The sequence below is a fragment of the Lotus japonicus genome, chromosome 1, assembly GCF_012489685.1.
Source record: "Lotus japonicus ecotype B-129 chromosome 1, LjGifu_v1.2".
Classification (NCBI taxonomy): domain Eukaryota; kingdom Viridiplantae; phylum Streptophyta; class Magnoliopsida; order Fabales; family Fabaceae; genus Lotus; species Lotus japonicus.
This window is the reverse complement of record NC_080041.1, coordinates 119813094-119829278: the sequence shown is the minus strand read 5'-3', so window position 1 is coordinate 119829278 and position 16185 is coordinate 119813094. Positions and strand designations below refer to the sequence as shown.

Sequence of the window (16185 nt, the reverse complement as noted above, 5' to 3'; positions counted from 1 at the left end):
TTGTGTTAAAGAATTACTTGGAAAGTTTCTGAGAGCGTTATATTAATTTTCTTGATCGCAACTTTTTCAAGAATTATCAGAGGTGTTCTTGTTTTTTGTCACACTAACAGGCAAGCAGAGTCTAGCTAGCTGAACATGGCAGAAGAACAAGGATATAATGGCTTAGAAGAAGGGAGCCCATTGCAATTGGTGAACCCCACTGTTCCCACTATTCAGTAAGTTTCATTTTCAGAAAAAAGAAGATCAAGAAAGATAACAGAAAAATGTGGAGTTCATGTGTTAAATTTTCTATTTGTTCATCAATGTATCTTCTACTCATTATTATTCAGTTACCTTTTAGCAGTTCATGTTTCACTACTTGTATATCTATATCTATTCATATTATTTTGTAATTAGTACTATTGAAGATAACATGTTATATTTTCAATTTTTACTACTTTTTTTTTCTAGGAATATTGTGTCCACAGTGAACTTGGATTGTGCCTTGGATCTTAAGAAGATTGCACAACAAGCTCGCAATGCTGAATACAATCCCAAGGTTCTGTTTCTGGCAATTCATTGAATTATTTAACTCTGTATCAAACAGAAGTTTCTGATATATGTGGTTTCCTTACTGATACTACAATGCAAATGTTGCTGCAGCGTTTTTCTGCTGTCATCATGAGGATAAGGGAACCAAAAACAACAGCTTTGATATTTGCTTCTGGAAAGATGGTGAATATCACAGCACATTTGCAAATTCTATTTCTGTAAATTGCAGCCTATTGTTCATGCCTGTTGATTGTGCAGAAAATGTAGCTTTTTATTTAATTACATTACATCCATTCTATTTTTCCCCTTTCAAACATTTTTTTAATTTCTCTCAAAAAATCTATGAAATCATATATATATGAACATGCTGATCTAATAATTAAGTTCATATGTAAAAATGTGTTGAATACATCCTTTAAATCCTTAATTATATTTAGTGGTTTTTTACCATGTTTTCATTTCAATTTTGTGTTAACATTTTACTTTTGCTTTTCTAGGTCTGCACAGGTGCTAAAAATGAACAACAGTCAAAACTTGCAGCAAGAAAGGTTAACTTTTAGGTTTTATCAAATGGGCATCATACTTTAGCATTTATGAAGAACATGGTTTTCCACTTAAAAATGATGAGCATAGTATATTATGCAATCAAGTTGAGTCCTACCCTCTCTACTATATATAGTCTATAATACCAAATGATAATTGAAAACCAGGTCATGTATCACAAATTGAACCCTTGCCTTTTAATTAGCCAATTTCATTTATGTTAATAAGAGGTATTTATCAAGTCAATCTGATATGATTTTTCAGTATGCTAGAATTATCCAAAAGCTTGGATTTCCAGCTGCCAAATTTAAGGTATATATCTAATCTACTAGAAAACTACATAACTTGAAACTTCAAACCATAACAGCAATGAAATTGGATAGAGCATAGACCTAAGTTTTTTTTTTTTCCTTCATTCAAATAGGACTTCAGAATTCAGAATATTGTTGCCTCCTGTGATGTTAAGTACACTCTCGGACTTGAACTTCTAGCGTTCGAACTACGCCCCTTTTCAACTGTAAGTCGTATTCAGATATTTCCACTCTGTGAATTCTGTCATATATCTCAGATCTTAAATGGACTAGTATATGAATTGTACTTCTTGAAATTTTGCAAATAGCAGCACTCGTGAACATTGAAATTTAAAGCTTGATGCTATGATTTCAATGTCTAATACCATGAAAGATTTAATTTGCAGTATGAGCCAGAAATATTTCCTGGCTTAATATATCGCATGAAGCAGCCAAACATTGTTTTCCTCATATTTGTGTCTGGAAAAATTGTGCTTACTGGAGCCAAGGTATGTTTGCTTTTTCATGTATGTTTCTGTTCTGGTGCATTTTGAAGCCAAAGTTCACCATGTTTTCATTATTTGACATTTAAGGCAAGAGAGGAGATATACACAGCTTATGAGAAGATGCATCCTGTTCTTGCAAGGTTTAGGAAAATTCTGAAATGGTATGATAGGAGAACTTTTTATTTACATGTTGAATTAATGCTTCTTTTGTTAGTGGCATTGAGAGGATTATGAACTAATGGTTTGATTTTGCTGACATTTTTACTTGACAGATATACTTCAAAATGGGGGATTTGGTATATAATTATATATTTGGATCAAGCTTTGTTCTCTGCTTTTGGAGTATATGGAACAAGACATGGTCACTTTCATATTTTAGCTAAGAAAATTCCAGGACTTCCTTATTGTGTTTGTGCTACTTTCTTAAATCTTAGATAAAATTAAATGGAAGATCTTCTACTATTTGATACTTTGTAGTTTGTATGTGTGGCCTTGGAACAAAGAATCATAAGTTTCAATGTAATCCTCAAACTTGATTAATGATTAGTGTAATACATAGATTGACACCTACAACTTTTAAGCGGTTATGTTATTATTGAATAACTACTAATGTTTACCCCGTTTGTATGGTTGTATCTTCAAGATTTATCCCTCTTGATCCCACATAATTTTTGTTTTTTTTTCCAATAGATACACCTTTATACATTGTTTTATCCTAGGGGAGTAGATTTAGGGTTAGGGGTGGAATTCGGGGAATGTAAAAGATCACCCAACTGAAAAACAATAAATCCAAAGAACCAAAAGTTATAAGTGTCTCTCACAACACCACCAATTGAGCACGCACATAAAGAAGGAAGGTAGCTGTCATCTGTATTCAATTTATCTCGTTAATCTTATGGAGAGCTCAATAACTAGTAATATAAGAACTCACACGATCAACATGAGATAAAAGTAAATAATAATAATAAATCCGTTTCAACTAAATAGTTAATTAAAAATATTAGTTTAGCTCATGTGAAATTCAAGAAAGTATGTTACATAAATAGAAAAAAGACTTACAACTACGTACAAGATTATAATGAGCCAATGACACATATGAACCAAACCAATGACGGAATGACCCAATCCAACCCACCATAATGTGTTTGGTTTGGTTCAGTTTAATCGGATTCGCGAATCAAACTGTTTCATCTCACAATAAATTAAAAAAATACTTTTAAAAACTACTTTTGTGAATCACTTTAAATGGCATATTTGTAAATTCAGACCAAGAGATGAAGATATTGTGATTGGGAGAAGAAGATTTGGGAACATCTGTGGTTAAGGTTCTTTCCGTGGCACAAATGCTTTTCCTTCTATTTTTGTTTGTTTTGTCGTGCAAACATCAATCATCAATGTCTTGTTGAATGATCAACCACTTCAAATATCTCACTGTTTTCAGAAGAAACTTTCAATCTCTGATCACAAATTCCAAAGAAGAATCCATGGCCCAGTTCACTACACACGGTCGCTTGAAGCTGCTCTTCAATGGGGAAGTTGGGTCATCCATTTTGGAGCACAACAAGGACCCTTTTCACTACAAGTGCAGCAGATCAGCTCTGACACGCAAGAGAAGGCCAACAAGGTACATGGGTTCTTCAGCTGGAGGAATTCTTCGATATGCAACTTCATCTATGAGAAACAAAGCCAACCGTTGCAATGCGGAGGCGCGCTTCACTGCTGGCAATGAGGGTGTGCATGATGAATATGAATATGATTCTGATGGTGTTGAGGATTTTGATTATGAAGATGATGTGTTTGGGTTTGATGGAGATGGCTTGTCTTGTTTCCGGGGTCTGGTATTGGATTTAGCTTACAGGTCATTTCTTTCTTACAATATTTTGTTTCTTTTCTGTATTCGCAGTAGTAATCTTAAGTTGTCACTTGTTTTCATGTATCATGTTGAGCACTTAACAATGTAATGTACAGAGATTTTCAATTGGGGAAGTTCATCTGGGATTTTGCAGTTGATGTGATCTGATGCTTGTATAATTCATTTGCTGTGATTTATTGTTTTTAAACCTTCCCAACTGGTTTTTACTATCATGTTTTAGTTAGGTTGTTGATCTGGTTTTTTATCGAGCTCAATGTACGGTGATCCATATAGCCGACCTCAGCCCTCACTTATTGGAATCAGGCTTTTGTGTTTGTTTTTGTTGTTGCTGTTGTATCACTACTAAGACTGCAGGACTTAGGAGTTTGGGAATTCCATGTCAAGTTGTTGGTTTTGATGCATTGTTAATATTGAAATGATGGTAATAATTCCTTTTGAAAGTGATAGTCCCTTTAAAAGATTATGAGAAACACTTGAGTTTGAATTGTTAACTAATTTCCAAAGAGGAGGCTGTTGAAGACCGGTGCTTCATAACATAGTGATGAATTGATTATGTGGGTATCATTTGGATTAAAGAAGAACTATTTTTTTGGCTGAAGTAGGAAATGTTTGGTATTATAACTGCAAAATTTGAATGAAGCCTGTAGATGTGAGTATTGATGTATACATGCATACTTCTGCTCTTTCAGTTTTTCATGAAGCTACAAATTTTATTTGTGTAAGCTTCAAGTGGCTATTTTATCGGGTATTTATCGTTTGATATGTCAGGGGGAGTTCGGGAACATTACCCAGGATCACCTTGCATTATTTGTGGGTTTCTTCAACACACGTGTGTGTTTCTCTGTATTCATTAGGGAATTCTTTTTCCATTCAAGATAACATAAATATAAGAATCAGAATTGATGATGAGTTGGTTGATGCATTCTTCCTAACAATTTCTACAAATAACTAGGATGAAATATTGCATGCTTATCCTGAGTGTTCAGTGTTTAGTACAACTAGGATATGAAGTTGTAACATATAATTTTTTCTTTTATAGTCATCCATATCAAGACATCTGCTCAGTTGTTTGCTTATGGTTCTGACTGCTGTCATCCTGCTCCAGGCCAGTCAATGTTGTATGCTGGAAACGTGCCATATGTTTGGAGTTTATGGAGAAGGTCAGATTTTTTAGCTCAACATCTGATTAATCTCTATAATGCGGTTTATCATTTTGAGATTGGCATGACTATGCGTGAAATTTAACAAAACCTTATTTGATGCTTGACTAAGGTGTGCTACATCATGTGAATTAAATGCATACAATTTTGGTAAATGACGCAGTATTTACTATATTATAAATCTTAAAACATCTGAGATTTCCACTTGGTTGAGAGTATTTCTGACATAGCTTCACTTTGTTTGGTTTGTAGTTCAATATGTAACCTAAACCCATTTCACTTCCCAGGCCATAAGGCTCACTGTGCAGTGTGCACATACCTTACAGACACAGACCGAAATACTGATTCACAGCCACAAGTTTTGACTTTCTATTTTTCTTCTTTTTAGACAAGCGGTGAACATATGTTAATGAAATATGTTTTCAAATCTTGCTTGATCCAGGCTGATGTACTTGAGTATTATGAAAAGACTGTGAACTCCCCCAGTGGATCTTTTTATATACCAGCTGTCTTAAGGGTATGCTCACTTTAATCATTATTTTGGCACTGTGTCACCATTATAGCAAAACCACTCTATTCAACGCATCTTTATTTTGGTACAGGTTCCTCATTTACTTCAGGTTGTTAAAAGAAGAATAGTGAAGAACAATCTTAGTCGCAAAAATATACTATTCAGGGACCATTTCACCTGTCAGTAAGTGCTCTGCATTAAACTTTGATTTCTAATAGATTTAAACGTTTTCAATTATGTCATTCAACAAAACACATCCCTGTAGTTATATATTCTTTAGATGGTATTGTCAATCAAGATTATGACTAGCTCACTACTTAAGGAAATTTGAGGATCTTCACATTTCTCTGACCACTCAGAGTCTGAGATTAGTAAGAATTAGGATCCTATTGCACTAGGACATACAAGATTCAATGATGTCTTGTGACTGGAATAGTTTTCAGCTGCAACTTTAGATCAGATTTTCTTTTAAGATTCGTGCTTGAGAAAGAAAGTGAAGGAAAGCGTAAGAAAAGGAGAGTGTAGACTGTAGAAAGATAGAAACCATAGTGAATTCTCTGTAGATTTGAGTAATTTTCATTCTCTATTAACTCTGACAGTTATAGTATTTATAGAGTTAAGTGAGAACAGTTGGAAACAACTGCGCAACTAACACCTAAGTCTGTTAAAAAAGAGAGTGAGAAACAATTAACTGTTCTATTGTTAGAAACATAAACAGGATGGTTGGCGACTTCAAACAGGACATTGTATTATGTGGATGGATGGCCTCCATGGTGTTTAGTGTTAAAAAATTATTCAGGCATGAGGCTTGCAAACTGAGCAAGACCAACATTATGATAGGTTGAAATGCATACTCCTAGTAAATTCCTGACTGGCCGCCCTTTCAGTGGTGCAATTTAAGCTAAAGCTCACACTGTGTTAATATAAGTAAGGTGTTGACTTCCTAAAAGTTGATGTGAAAAAAGAAAGGAAAAAAAAAAATCATTTGTGGTTTGTGGGGGACATGAGGATATGAAAGGATCCCCTTCTAGGCTTCTATTTTCCATTCGATCTTTGAAGTTTAAACATTTCGTCGAGCTTTGGTTGACAGAACTATCACCTTATCGAGTTGAAATTTACTTTTGATGGGATATGTATTTTTGAGTGAAATCTTTAATTTTCTTTCCTAATCTGTACTTTGGGACAGCAAGATTAGTTCACTTCATAATTTATGAGAATTGGCATCTCTATGCCCTAAGTGATTGAACATTAAGATTGTAGTTTAGACTTTGTTTACGTATATGGATATAGGTGGATTTATGTGTTTTTTTACTTTTTTTATGTCCTTAATAGTTTTGGTTGGGACCTTGCATCAGATTTAATGCAGGTTTAACAAAGAGCGAAAGATCCTTTACAATTGACTTTGTTGCTTCTGTAGTTGATAACTGTATATATTGATACAACAAATCCAAGATCCCTTCTCATAATTTCATGGTTGTCGAGTAATTATCACAAAAGAAATAGTTTCTTGGTTTTTATCTTTCATTATTATCTTCTATGAACCAGAAAGAAGCATTGGGATTCAATGATGGTCTTGTGTTTTCAACTTTCAAGTGATTACTTTAGTTGAGATACAAGTCCTTGCACTGACATGAGATGCCCCCTCAACAGGTATTGCTCTTCGCGTGAGAATTTGACCATTGATCACGTGGTGCCTGCTGCACTAGGTGGAGAATGGACATGGGAAAATCTAGTAAGACAATATTTTTCTCATATAGAAAATACTTACTACTTGATATTTTTCTAAAATTTAGCATGCATGATCATTAGGATACAAGTAGCTGTCATGAACACACTTTAAATGGGTTATTGCCTTATTGGCATTTCGTACGTGTATATTTGTCATGGATCTTCATTTATAGAACCTTTCCCCATAGATTTTCCTGGAAAATCAGCAGTTGAGTTTTATCGAAGGTGTTTGATGCATAATTCAGTTGTCTGCACATGAGGCTGAAGAACAAAATTACAAACACAGAGAAGGCTTATGAAAATCTCTATATATAAATAGCTCAAGATTTATAGGAAATACTATAAATCAACAAATGACCGTCAATTGTCTCTTCTCTGGCAGGGTAACCCAAATTATCATTTTTCAGGGTTCATTCTATTTTGTTTCCAAAAAAGTACCACGTGTTTGTGATGGAAGAAAAAAAATCTAGCTAATTGTGGGTACTTGGTTGGACTTCAAGCTGACTATAAAGCTCAATTATGATTTGATACATGATTATGCAAGTAGAAATAGAAAGCTTCTATTAACATGGTTAAAAAAGGAACTTGACCTTTAAGAATGCATAAAATAGGTATTCAGTTTGATATCAATTCTAGAATCTTAATTATAATTACTGCTCACTCCATTTCTTTTTACTAATTACTACCGTGACCGTGATTATCAAGAGTAGAGGACACCTAGTTACAAATGAAAAGTTTCTTCTGGATAAGTTTTTAACTGATTGAAAGGGGAGGAAAGAGATTTGTGAGAGTGAGTCTGAAGTCCTTCTTTCTCTTGATAATAGAACTCCTGTGCAGTTAGAACTTGGGAAAATACTGATTGACATGAGAGATCCCTGTGAAAAACTGATCAATTCTTTCTTGAGCTTTAAAATGTGTGGCCATTGTGTTACTGAAAATGTTCTTGAAGATCATTCCAAATTTCAACTGTAGTGGAATAGATGACGCTAGAAGTGATTTTAATAGGTACCCGGAGCTAGTTAGCAGTTTAGTTAGTTAGTTGAGGTAGTTTTAGTTAGTTTGGGAGAGTTACTTAGACAGTGTGTGAGAATGTTATAAATAAGAGAACTTAGAGAGAAATAGCATCTTTTGGGATCATTATTATTGGGAATTGGGAGAGACCAGGTTCTGTCGAATAACCTGAAAATTCATACTGTTACTTCAATAAAATCAGTCTACTTTCTTCTTCAATAGCTGGTACCTATCAGATTTCGGTGGAAATGGAATTGAGTTGCCAAGAAGCAACAATATGATTGTCCCTCTGCCCATGCCAGACGGCAGAAGCAGTTGAATATCAGAATTTCCTGGTCAAACAATGGAACCATCTGCAAAACCATTTTTGTTCTATGCAATCAAAGCCATACACATGGAAAGACACCAGAAACTGGAGTTTTCACCTTGAGTTGTTGAGATACAAAAATCAATTCCAGGTTATCAGAGGAGTGAAGAAGAAAGGACCTGAAGCATCATCCATTGCATTGAAAGCAGCCAGTGATGAGGGAAGGACAAAGCTGGAAAGGAATAGAAGAGAATGCAGAGAAAACTAGGAAACTTTTTATACTATGTTTAGCCAGTGAGGTGAGAAATTGGAGGAAGAGTGAACTGGTTTATTAATCAATAGTACTGCATGTATGCACCAGATGCGCTAAACTAAATAAGTTACAAAACAGAAACTTTACCCTAACTAACTGATTCCTATTAATTTAAGAGTAAAGTACACTCACCCCCCTTAAGGTTTGTTAGAATTACACTCCACCCCATTCTTATCTAAAATCTACATCCCACCCCATTTTATATAGAGGCAAATTTAGTGACGAAAAATATTTTTCATTAATAATTAGTTATTATTTAAATTGTTAATCAATAATTTCAAAAAAAAAATCAATATAATCCAATAAATTTAAAAATGAAAACATCACAATCCTCCTCATTCTCTCAATCGCGTTTTTCCTCCGTAAATTCATAATGCAAATTATGCAATAGCACACCTGCCCGATTTACAAACCATATCTCGAACATAGTGAAACATGCTTGTGTTTTCATATTTGGTAATAATTCAATTTTAATCAAAATAATCTCTTTATACCTCCAATTTTCAAAATTGGGTTGTAGGCCAAAAAAGCAACACAAATGGGTGAAAAAAATAGAGAAACAAAATTATGAAAATATGAAGTGGATCTGAGGTTATTAGAGCCCAACGAGGCGGTGGAGCATCGTTTTTAACAAAATCCAACAATATCTAAGACCAACAGAGCGTTCGCTCACAACTTCAAGGGGTGAAATTCACAAGAAGTAGTTGAACAAGTGGCTTTAGGGATGTGCGATTCACGTTCTGGGGTTCAGGTTGCAACAAAACTTTGAGGCATGGAGGTGCCATGGGGTTTCACATTGTGGGACAGTGGAGCCGTGTTAAAGGGAGTAAAGGCTTGGTGGTGGCCGTTTGTGGTGAGAAATATGATTTGGAGATAGATGGGACGTGGACTTAACAGACAGAGTGAATGGTTTTTTTAAATTTAATTCAGTAAAATTATTTTCATAAATTAATGTATGATAGTGTATATGCATTAAATTTATTTAAATTTTTACTAATTAGTAATTAGTTTTTAGTAGTGAGGAATTTGTTTTCGTCACTAAAATTTGCCTTTATAAAAAATGGGGTGGAGTGTAGATTTTTAAAAAGAATGGGGTGGAGTGTCATTCTTGCAAATCTTGAGGGGGGTGAGTGTATTTTACTCTTAATTTAACTACCATTTAACTAATCCACAATAGTATTTAATTGTGACAGGTGACTGCTTGTGCCAAATGCAACTCAAAGAAAGGTAAAAAATCTTTAGAGGAGGCAAAAATGAAGTTGAACAAAGTTCCAAAGGTACTGCAAACTTGACAAACTACAAAGCATATGCTTTCCTCATATGATGTCTTGGCATAAAAGGGCAATGCTAAAATCCAACCTTAAATTACATTTAAAATTGGAGCATATTACTGCATATTTTAACATACTCTTGAATTTTTAATGTTTCCTTTTTTATGATTGAGAAGAATCTTACACTTTTTATTCAGGCCCCAAAGGAGTATGACATTCTTGCTATACCTCTAACTGCCGCAGCACTTAGAATGCTGTCAAAAAGAAAGGGGACACCTGAAGAATGGCGTCAGTATCTAAGGTCCTCTTAAGATCCATGATTTAATCTCTGGTGGTGGTTGTGCACTCCTGTATGTCATGTCATGCACAATATAAATCTTCCTCCTCCTTGCACAGAAAAAAATGAAGAAAAATATTGCTCTTAACCTTTAGGTTATAGTAAGTAACTTCAATTGAATAATGAAAAGTTCATTGTAAACAGTGCTGTTCAATCTCAGGGATTGTGTATAATTTCTGTATAGTCATTTCTGGTCTAATGTATGTCTTAACCTGGACCTGGCCTTTAAACTGATTGTTGGTACATGAATTGGTATGTGGTAGTCTTGGTGGAATGTATAGAACTGATATTTTACTAATCTATCCTCTGAATTTACCCCATATCCATCTTGTTTCCATACCCTTATGACTTAGAACTAAGAACTAGGTTCCCCAGTCATCATAGATTGGATGTTGGGTTATGTAGGAGTTTGTTGCAATGTATAATATTGAATGAGGTAGATAAGAGGAAAGTTTCTCAAAACAACTTTCATTCCCAAATTCCACATGAATTAAAATTTTCCATTTTTTTTTAATGCAACTTCATTAGACATTAATCAAGAATAAACAGGGTCAATGCATCATTTTGAATGGAATACAAAAGACCCAGAGAGACCTCTTCCACCCAAACTACATTTGGGGAGGTAAAAGATTTCCGACTTAAAAAGTCAGCAACTCAATTGTCACTTTGGCTGACAAAAGAAAGTTGTATAAAATCAAAACCTATAGCTGACAAAAGAAAGTTGTATAAAATTAAAACCTATAGAAAGAGCACAACAGTCATTAACAATGGTACCCAACGAGGTACTATTAATGAGAATGATAGGAATAAATCATGATTGTTAGATTTAATTATATACGTATTGCGTTGCAACTACACTATTGTATTAATTAGATCCATTTTTCTTTCAATGCTCACTCCATAATTTTTTCTAATGCTTAGAAAATTCATTTTTCGAAGAAAAATTAAATTCTGAAAATAACTTTTATGCAAACAAAAATTTCTGACATTTTTTTTTTTTTCTGTAAGAGCATTTGTTCATTTTACATATAATTTTTTTATTCAAAAAATTTAGTTTTAATAAGTTAAGTAGTTCTTTGCAACTGGTTTTGAACATTGCTAACTAGTATGAAACAAAGTATCAACTGCATCATTCTCCAATGAAATTTAGTTTGGGTGTCATTCATCTCACATTGCCTGTTCACTTATACGCTTTATTTTGCGAAGACTAATTGAAGGACATGTAATTGACAAGGAAGGTTAAACATAATTTGCCATGGATTGAAAAAACACTAATATAAGGGATTTAAAGCACAGATTAAGTTTTTCAGCTGCTTGAGAAACTTTCATTAAGGCAGGTATGTATTAATGAAGTAGCTTTAAATGTAAAATCCAGAAGAGGTTTTACCTATATTCAAAAAGCGAATTGATTTCATTTTCATGTGTCTGCTGAGACTGCTATTTCTGCATTATTGCATACATTGTTTTAATTTTGAATGTGCATGAATACATTGGTAACCTAAAAATGGAGCAATTCCAGAATGTTGTTTGCTTTATGGCTTGAGTCTTCATTTGCTTATAATCAGGTTCTGACATTGTAAATATTTTTGAATGATCTTAAATCAACAAAATGATAAAGCTAAAGCACCGGCATAATGAAAATATGAACCAACAATCATAACGTGATCCGCATCCCCAGTTGATGTCCATGTAGAAATGGATTTTTTCCAGAAGCACCGGTTTAAAAAGCTAATACCACCAATGAAGTCGTCCTTAGTTAGTTGGAAAGCACATAAGAGATATAAGACCAATAAATGAAAGAACATCATTAAGCGGAAAACAGGCAATCCTCATAAGATTTCTTATCTATTTCATTGCAGTATGAAACAAAGAAAATGAAAATAAATCTTATGCACTGAAGTGTAACAGAGCTTGGATATGTATGATCGAAACATGAGCTGAACTTGTTAAAAAGTGCATTTACTGTGAAAAATGGCATCTCAAAAATAATTAGATGAGCATAAATGGTCTAAAATTGTCAACCACAACTAAATTTGTCCTTTTTTAGTGTGAAATTTCTTACAGATTGTTTTAAAAATGTTAAGTTCATTGATTTCAAATTTTACATTAGGAAAAGATATAAAATTTTATAAGCATGATGCATATGTCTGGCACTTCAGCCTACTTGTGTTGCCTTCTTTTCTTTGTTTTTTCCTCTTCTGCTACAAGAATCTAGGTATTTTCTAAAACATGATTTCTTAACCTGGAATATCGATTCTCCGTACTGAATTGTTAGAAGAGCCCAGAAAAGATCCTAGGATGGATTGCTTAGTTTATACAGATGAATAAGTCTAAGTATCGAAGAAAGTGATGATTTTGTAGGAAAGTGCTTCATGACGATATTAGATTTTATAAAACATTTGAAGTGATTCCAAATTAAAAGTTGACAAGATTTTATCACCTCATTATGGCCAGTCCACCTGGCTTAAGTATCCTGGACATCTCCTTGAAAACATCAAGTGGCATTGTTGTGTAATCAACACTGACCTGCAGGGCATATTCAATTTTCACATTTTAAATGGATGAGATACATGCTAAACAAGAACATGGACACAATTTTAGCCCCAGAAGCGTTGGAGTCTTCTGAATCAGAAAAATAAATAAGTATTTGTGCAGGATAGCTTGACACATGAAACTATAGTCAATCCCAGAGTTGCCAATTCCATGTAGTTAAGAGTGATTTAAATAAGCTAATTTAGTGAAGAAGCAGTCTAGTTGTTTAACAATGAAAGTCAATTTTATTCTAAGTTACGTAATTCTCAATATGATGATAAAAAGAGAGTAGTACTACTATATGACGATCCATTATCTCTCTTTTAGAAATACAATCAGCATATCATAACTGGTAATTGTAATGGTATCATCAATAACTAGTGTGGTTGTTATCTGAAATTTCTCATGGAAGAATGCTAAAATCAAACATGTAATAACTAAACCCTAAGCTTTAACCGTTAACATGATAAGCTTATATTACAGGAGATTAAATCATATTAAAATTCAAAGACTGCAAAAATATACATCCTACAAATGCAAGCAAATAGCATGCGTCACTTGCAATAGTTTCAAGCAACAAAGTTCAGATATACGGAAAGTGTTTTTACCACATTAGTAATGATGTCGAGAGAGTTATCTTAAAATGGGAGTGTCGGATTCACATTTAAGTCTTGTACAATATATTCCGTGAGGAACTACAAAAGCAACAACCTCTATTAACTACTGGCTAAATTGTTACAATCAGGCTATAGGATCATGTACAAAATTCAATTCCATATAATTAAAGGCAAATGGTCATCAAATAGCGCAATAAGAGCATAGTCTTACCGGGTTCCTCATCAGCTCTTCTTCATTCAAGCCTAATCCCACCATTCGTACTTGCCTGTATCCTGGTGGAAAATGGCTGACCTAATGCAAAATGAAGATTTATGATACTGTGTATATGCAATACACTGGAATAGGAACGGAGTTACAGTACTAAATGTCTAAATATCTTACCCAACTGCTACACATATCTAAAATGCTTACTCCAGGAGAGTTGCTAGGTGGGAACACCCTGGAGTAGTACTTAGTCAGGGCAGCAATTGCAGGGTCATCAATGTGTGTCAAAAATCGAGGGGATTCATAAAACATGGTATCTGGTGACCTAAAGGGAAAATTCTCGATATTATATATAAACAATGCCATACTCAGAGAGCACACAGATGCTGGTGGTATCATCCTATTGCTCCAAGATGATCAAGTTCCTGGATTGGAGTTTTCCAAAGATGGCAAATGGGTGGAGATCCCACCTTCAAAGAACAATGCCATTTTTGTCAACAGGCAAGTAATTACCACTATGGAGATTCTTTGGAGCTTTATGGAAAAACCAAGTTTGGTGATAAGGGTCCCAGATTTGAGTCCATCAAGAATATAGTGAATGGGGACAATAATCTTGTACCTTGATCCTTAAAGAATAAAGAGTATACCACAAGTCATGTTCCCCACAATATAAAAAGGCAAGAAAGGAAAATGTAAGAGGAGGACATGTTTCATTTTTTCTTTTCCTATTATGTTTTTAAGTTTTTACAAATAACAATGAAACACATCTTTTTCATTTGATTCCTGGAAGGAATTATATATGATGCTCTTTCTTGATCATCATTGTTTTTTTAGAAAAGAGAAATTCATTGATAAGGAATAAGTCCTGGGAACATACTCTCCCAAGTAAGTTAAGGTTCAAAGCAACATGAAAGGAAAACTACAGCAGAGAATAAAACTACAGTACCTAACAAAACAAGACACAAATTACAGAAATTTAACAATAGAAAAGTAGAACAAAACAAACAGCAGCAGCATAGTCAAGGAGTCTAATTATTCAACTTGATAATTCATGATCCTCACGTTACTCAGCAGACATCACCAATCTTATCTTGAGACAGCAAACTTTGAAGGCAGAAAACATTTGGAGACAGCACCCACAATTGAAGACAGCACCCACCAGAATTAACAAATTTAGACAGCACCCACAAGCATGGCATTGCAGCATACATCCCTCAAACATGGGACTATAGTACTCATCTCAATCCTCTTCATATCAGCAAAGCTCATTTTTTGATATTTTCCTCATTCATCAGAAATTACACTTTATTGTTATAGTCTAAGGAGAGTCATACAAGAGGCATCATTCTACTAGTGGGAACATTCTGGAATATAAAACATGAAAATAAAAATTACTAAACATAAAATAACTAGACATATTGGTCCATCCACTTAGGCTTAGCAATAGTACGTTTGGGTCTAGTAGAAATCACATAAGGTGGCCCAGTAGTTGTTGGTAAATCAGATTAACCCAGATAACAAGTGTGTGTTTGCTTCTACATTCAATAAACACTCCAAGCCACATCAACCCAAATCTACACTATAGAGCCTTCAAGTTAACCTTTCCACCATCAACAAAGATTACATGAAGGCACCAAAGGAAAAAACTAAGCTAAAAATAGCACCCCCCAGCACAAGCCAAACCTTCCTCAATCTATGCGCATCATTGGCCCAAGGGGGGACAAAAAAACAGCACAATAAACTGGTGTAGAAACAGAAACATCACTCACGCTGCCAGATGCAAGAACAAACTCCCAATAGCACTCCCACAAATTCAGCCTATCACATTGTACCTTTCAACCTACAGCAAGCAGCCAAAAAGAGAAGAATAGCACAAAGACAGCAGAAGATGTATGGCAGCAAAGGCACCAGAATTTGCAGTATAGAAATCAGCTCCAAGATTGGTGTCTTGTTTACCAAGGAAGCATAAAATTCAAATAGAATTCCACCACTAACAATGTTATACGGAAACAATATACTCTGCATCAGATCGCTAAGTTGGAATCCCCTTCAAACCACCATATGAGCCAGTATTCAGCAGCCTTCTCTTAATAGAGCTCTGCAACAGTGTTTGTGACTAAAAAAAACCAAAGTGCTAAATGATGTGACTGAGAATTTCCTTGCAATCACCTCAAGAATAACAAAAAAATCTGTACAGGTTTTTGCCGAGCTCTACTCACTTAGAAACACCATTCCTTCAACTTAGAAACACCATCAATTACAATTATAAATTCAAGATGCAGGTTTGACTTTTGATCCTAAAACCCCCAAGAAGGCTTAGCCTTCAAATTACCATTATCCGAAAAGGGACAGCGACAAAGGCAACAACATGGGTCCGCAATCGAAATTACCATTCTCGGGACTTAAGGGTCGTATTCATCATATCGTTGTTTTAGGGACTTGCATACTTA

At 34.4% G+C, this 16185-nt stretch overlaps 2 protein-coding genes across 4 annotated transcripts; both read left to right on the top strand.

The window, feature by feature from the left end:
• Positions 1 to 87: 87 nt before the first annotated feature.
• Positions 88 to 2489, top strand: LOC130729859 (TATA-box-binding protein 1-like). Its single transcript, XM_057581701.1, has 9 exons — positions 88 to 215; positions 451 to 538; positions 643 to 714; positions 1029 to 1079; positions 1339 to 1386; positions 1499 to 1591; positions 1772 to 1873; positions 1958 to 2031; positions 2143 to 2489. Coding segments are annotated over exons 1-9 (609 nt in total). The 5' UTR covers positions 88 to 135; the 3' UTR covers positions 2144 to 2489.
• Positions 2490 to 3167: 678 nt separating this feature from the next.
• LOC130729858 (uncharacterized) lies at positions 3168 to 10692 on the top strand. 3 transcript variants are annotated; one of them, XM_057581700.1, is made up of 7 exons: positions 3168 to 3728; positions 4849 to 4903; positions 5346 to 5420; positions 5506 to 5597; positions 7065 to 7146; positions 9951 to 10050; positions 10242 to 10692. In XM_057581700.1, the coding sequence occupies exons 1-6, from the start codon at positions 3277 to 3279 to the stop codon at positions 10002 to 10004; spliced, it is 810 nt and encodes a 269-aa protein (XP_057437683.1). In that variant the 5' UTR covers positions 3168 to 3276; the 3' UTR covers positions 10005 to 10050; positions 10242 to 10692. The 3 variants fall into 3 exon arrangements, 2 of the variants coding, with proteins under 2 accessions (XP_057437683.1, XP_057437682.1); XM_057581699.1 differs by having other exon boundaries at positions 3169 to 3728; positions 9967 to 10050; XR_009016152.1 differs by lacking the exon at positions 10242 to 10692 and having other exon boundaries at positions 7065 to 8759; positions 9967 to 10050.
• Positions 10693 to 16185: the final 5493 nt, after the last annotated feature.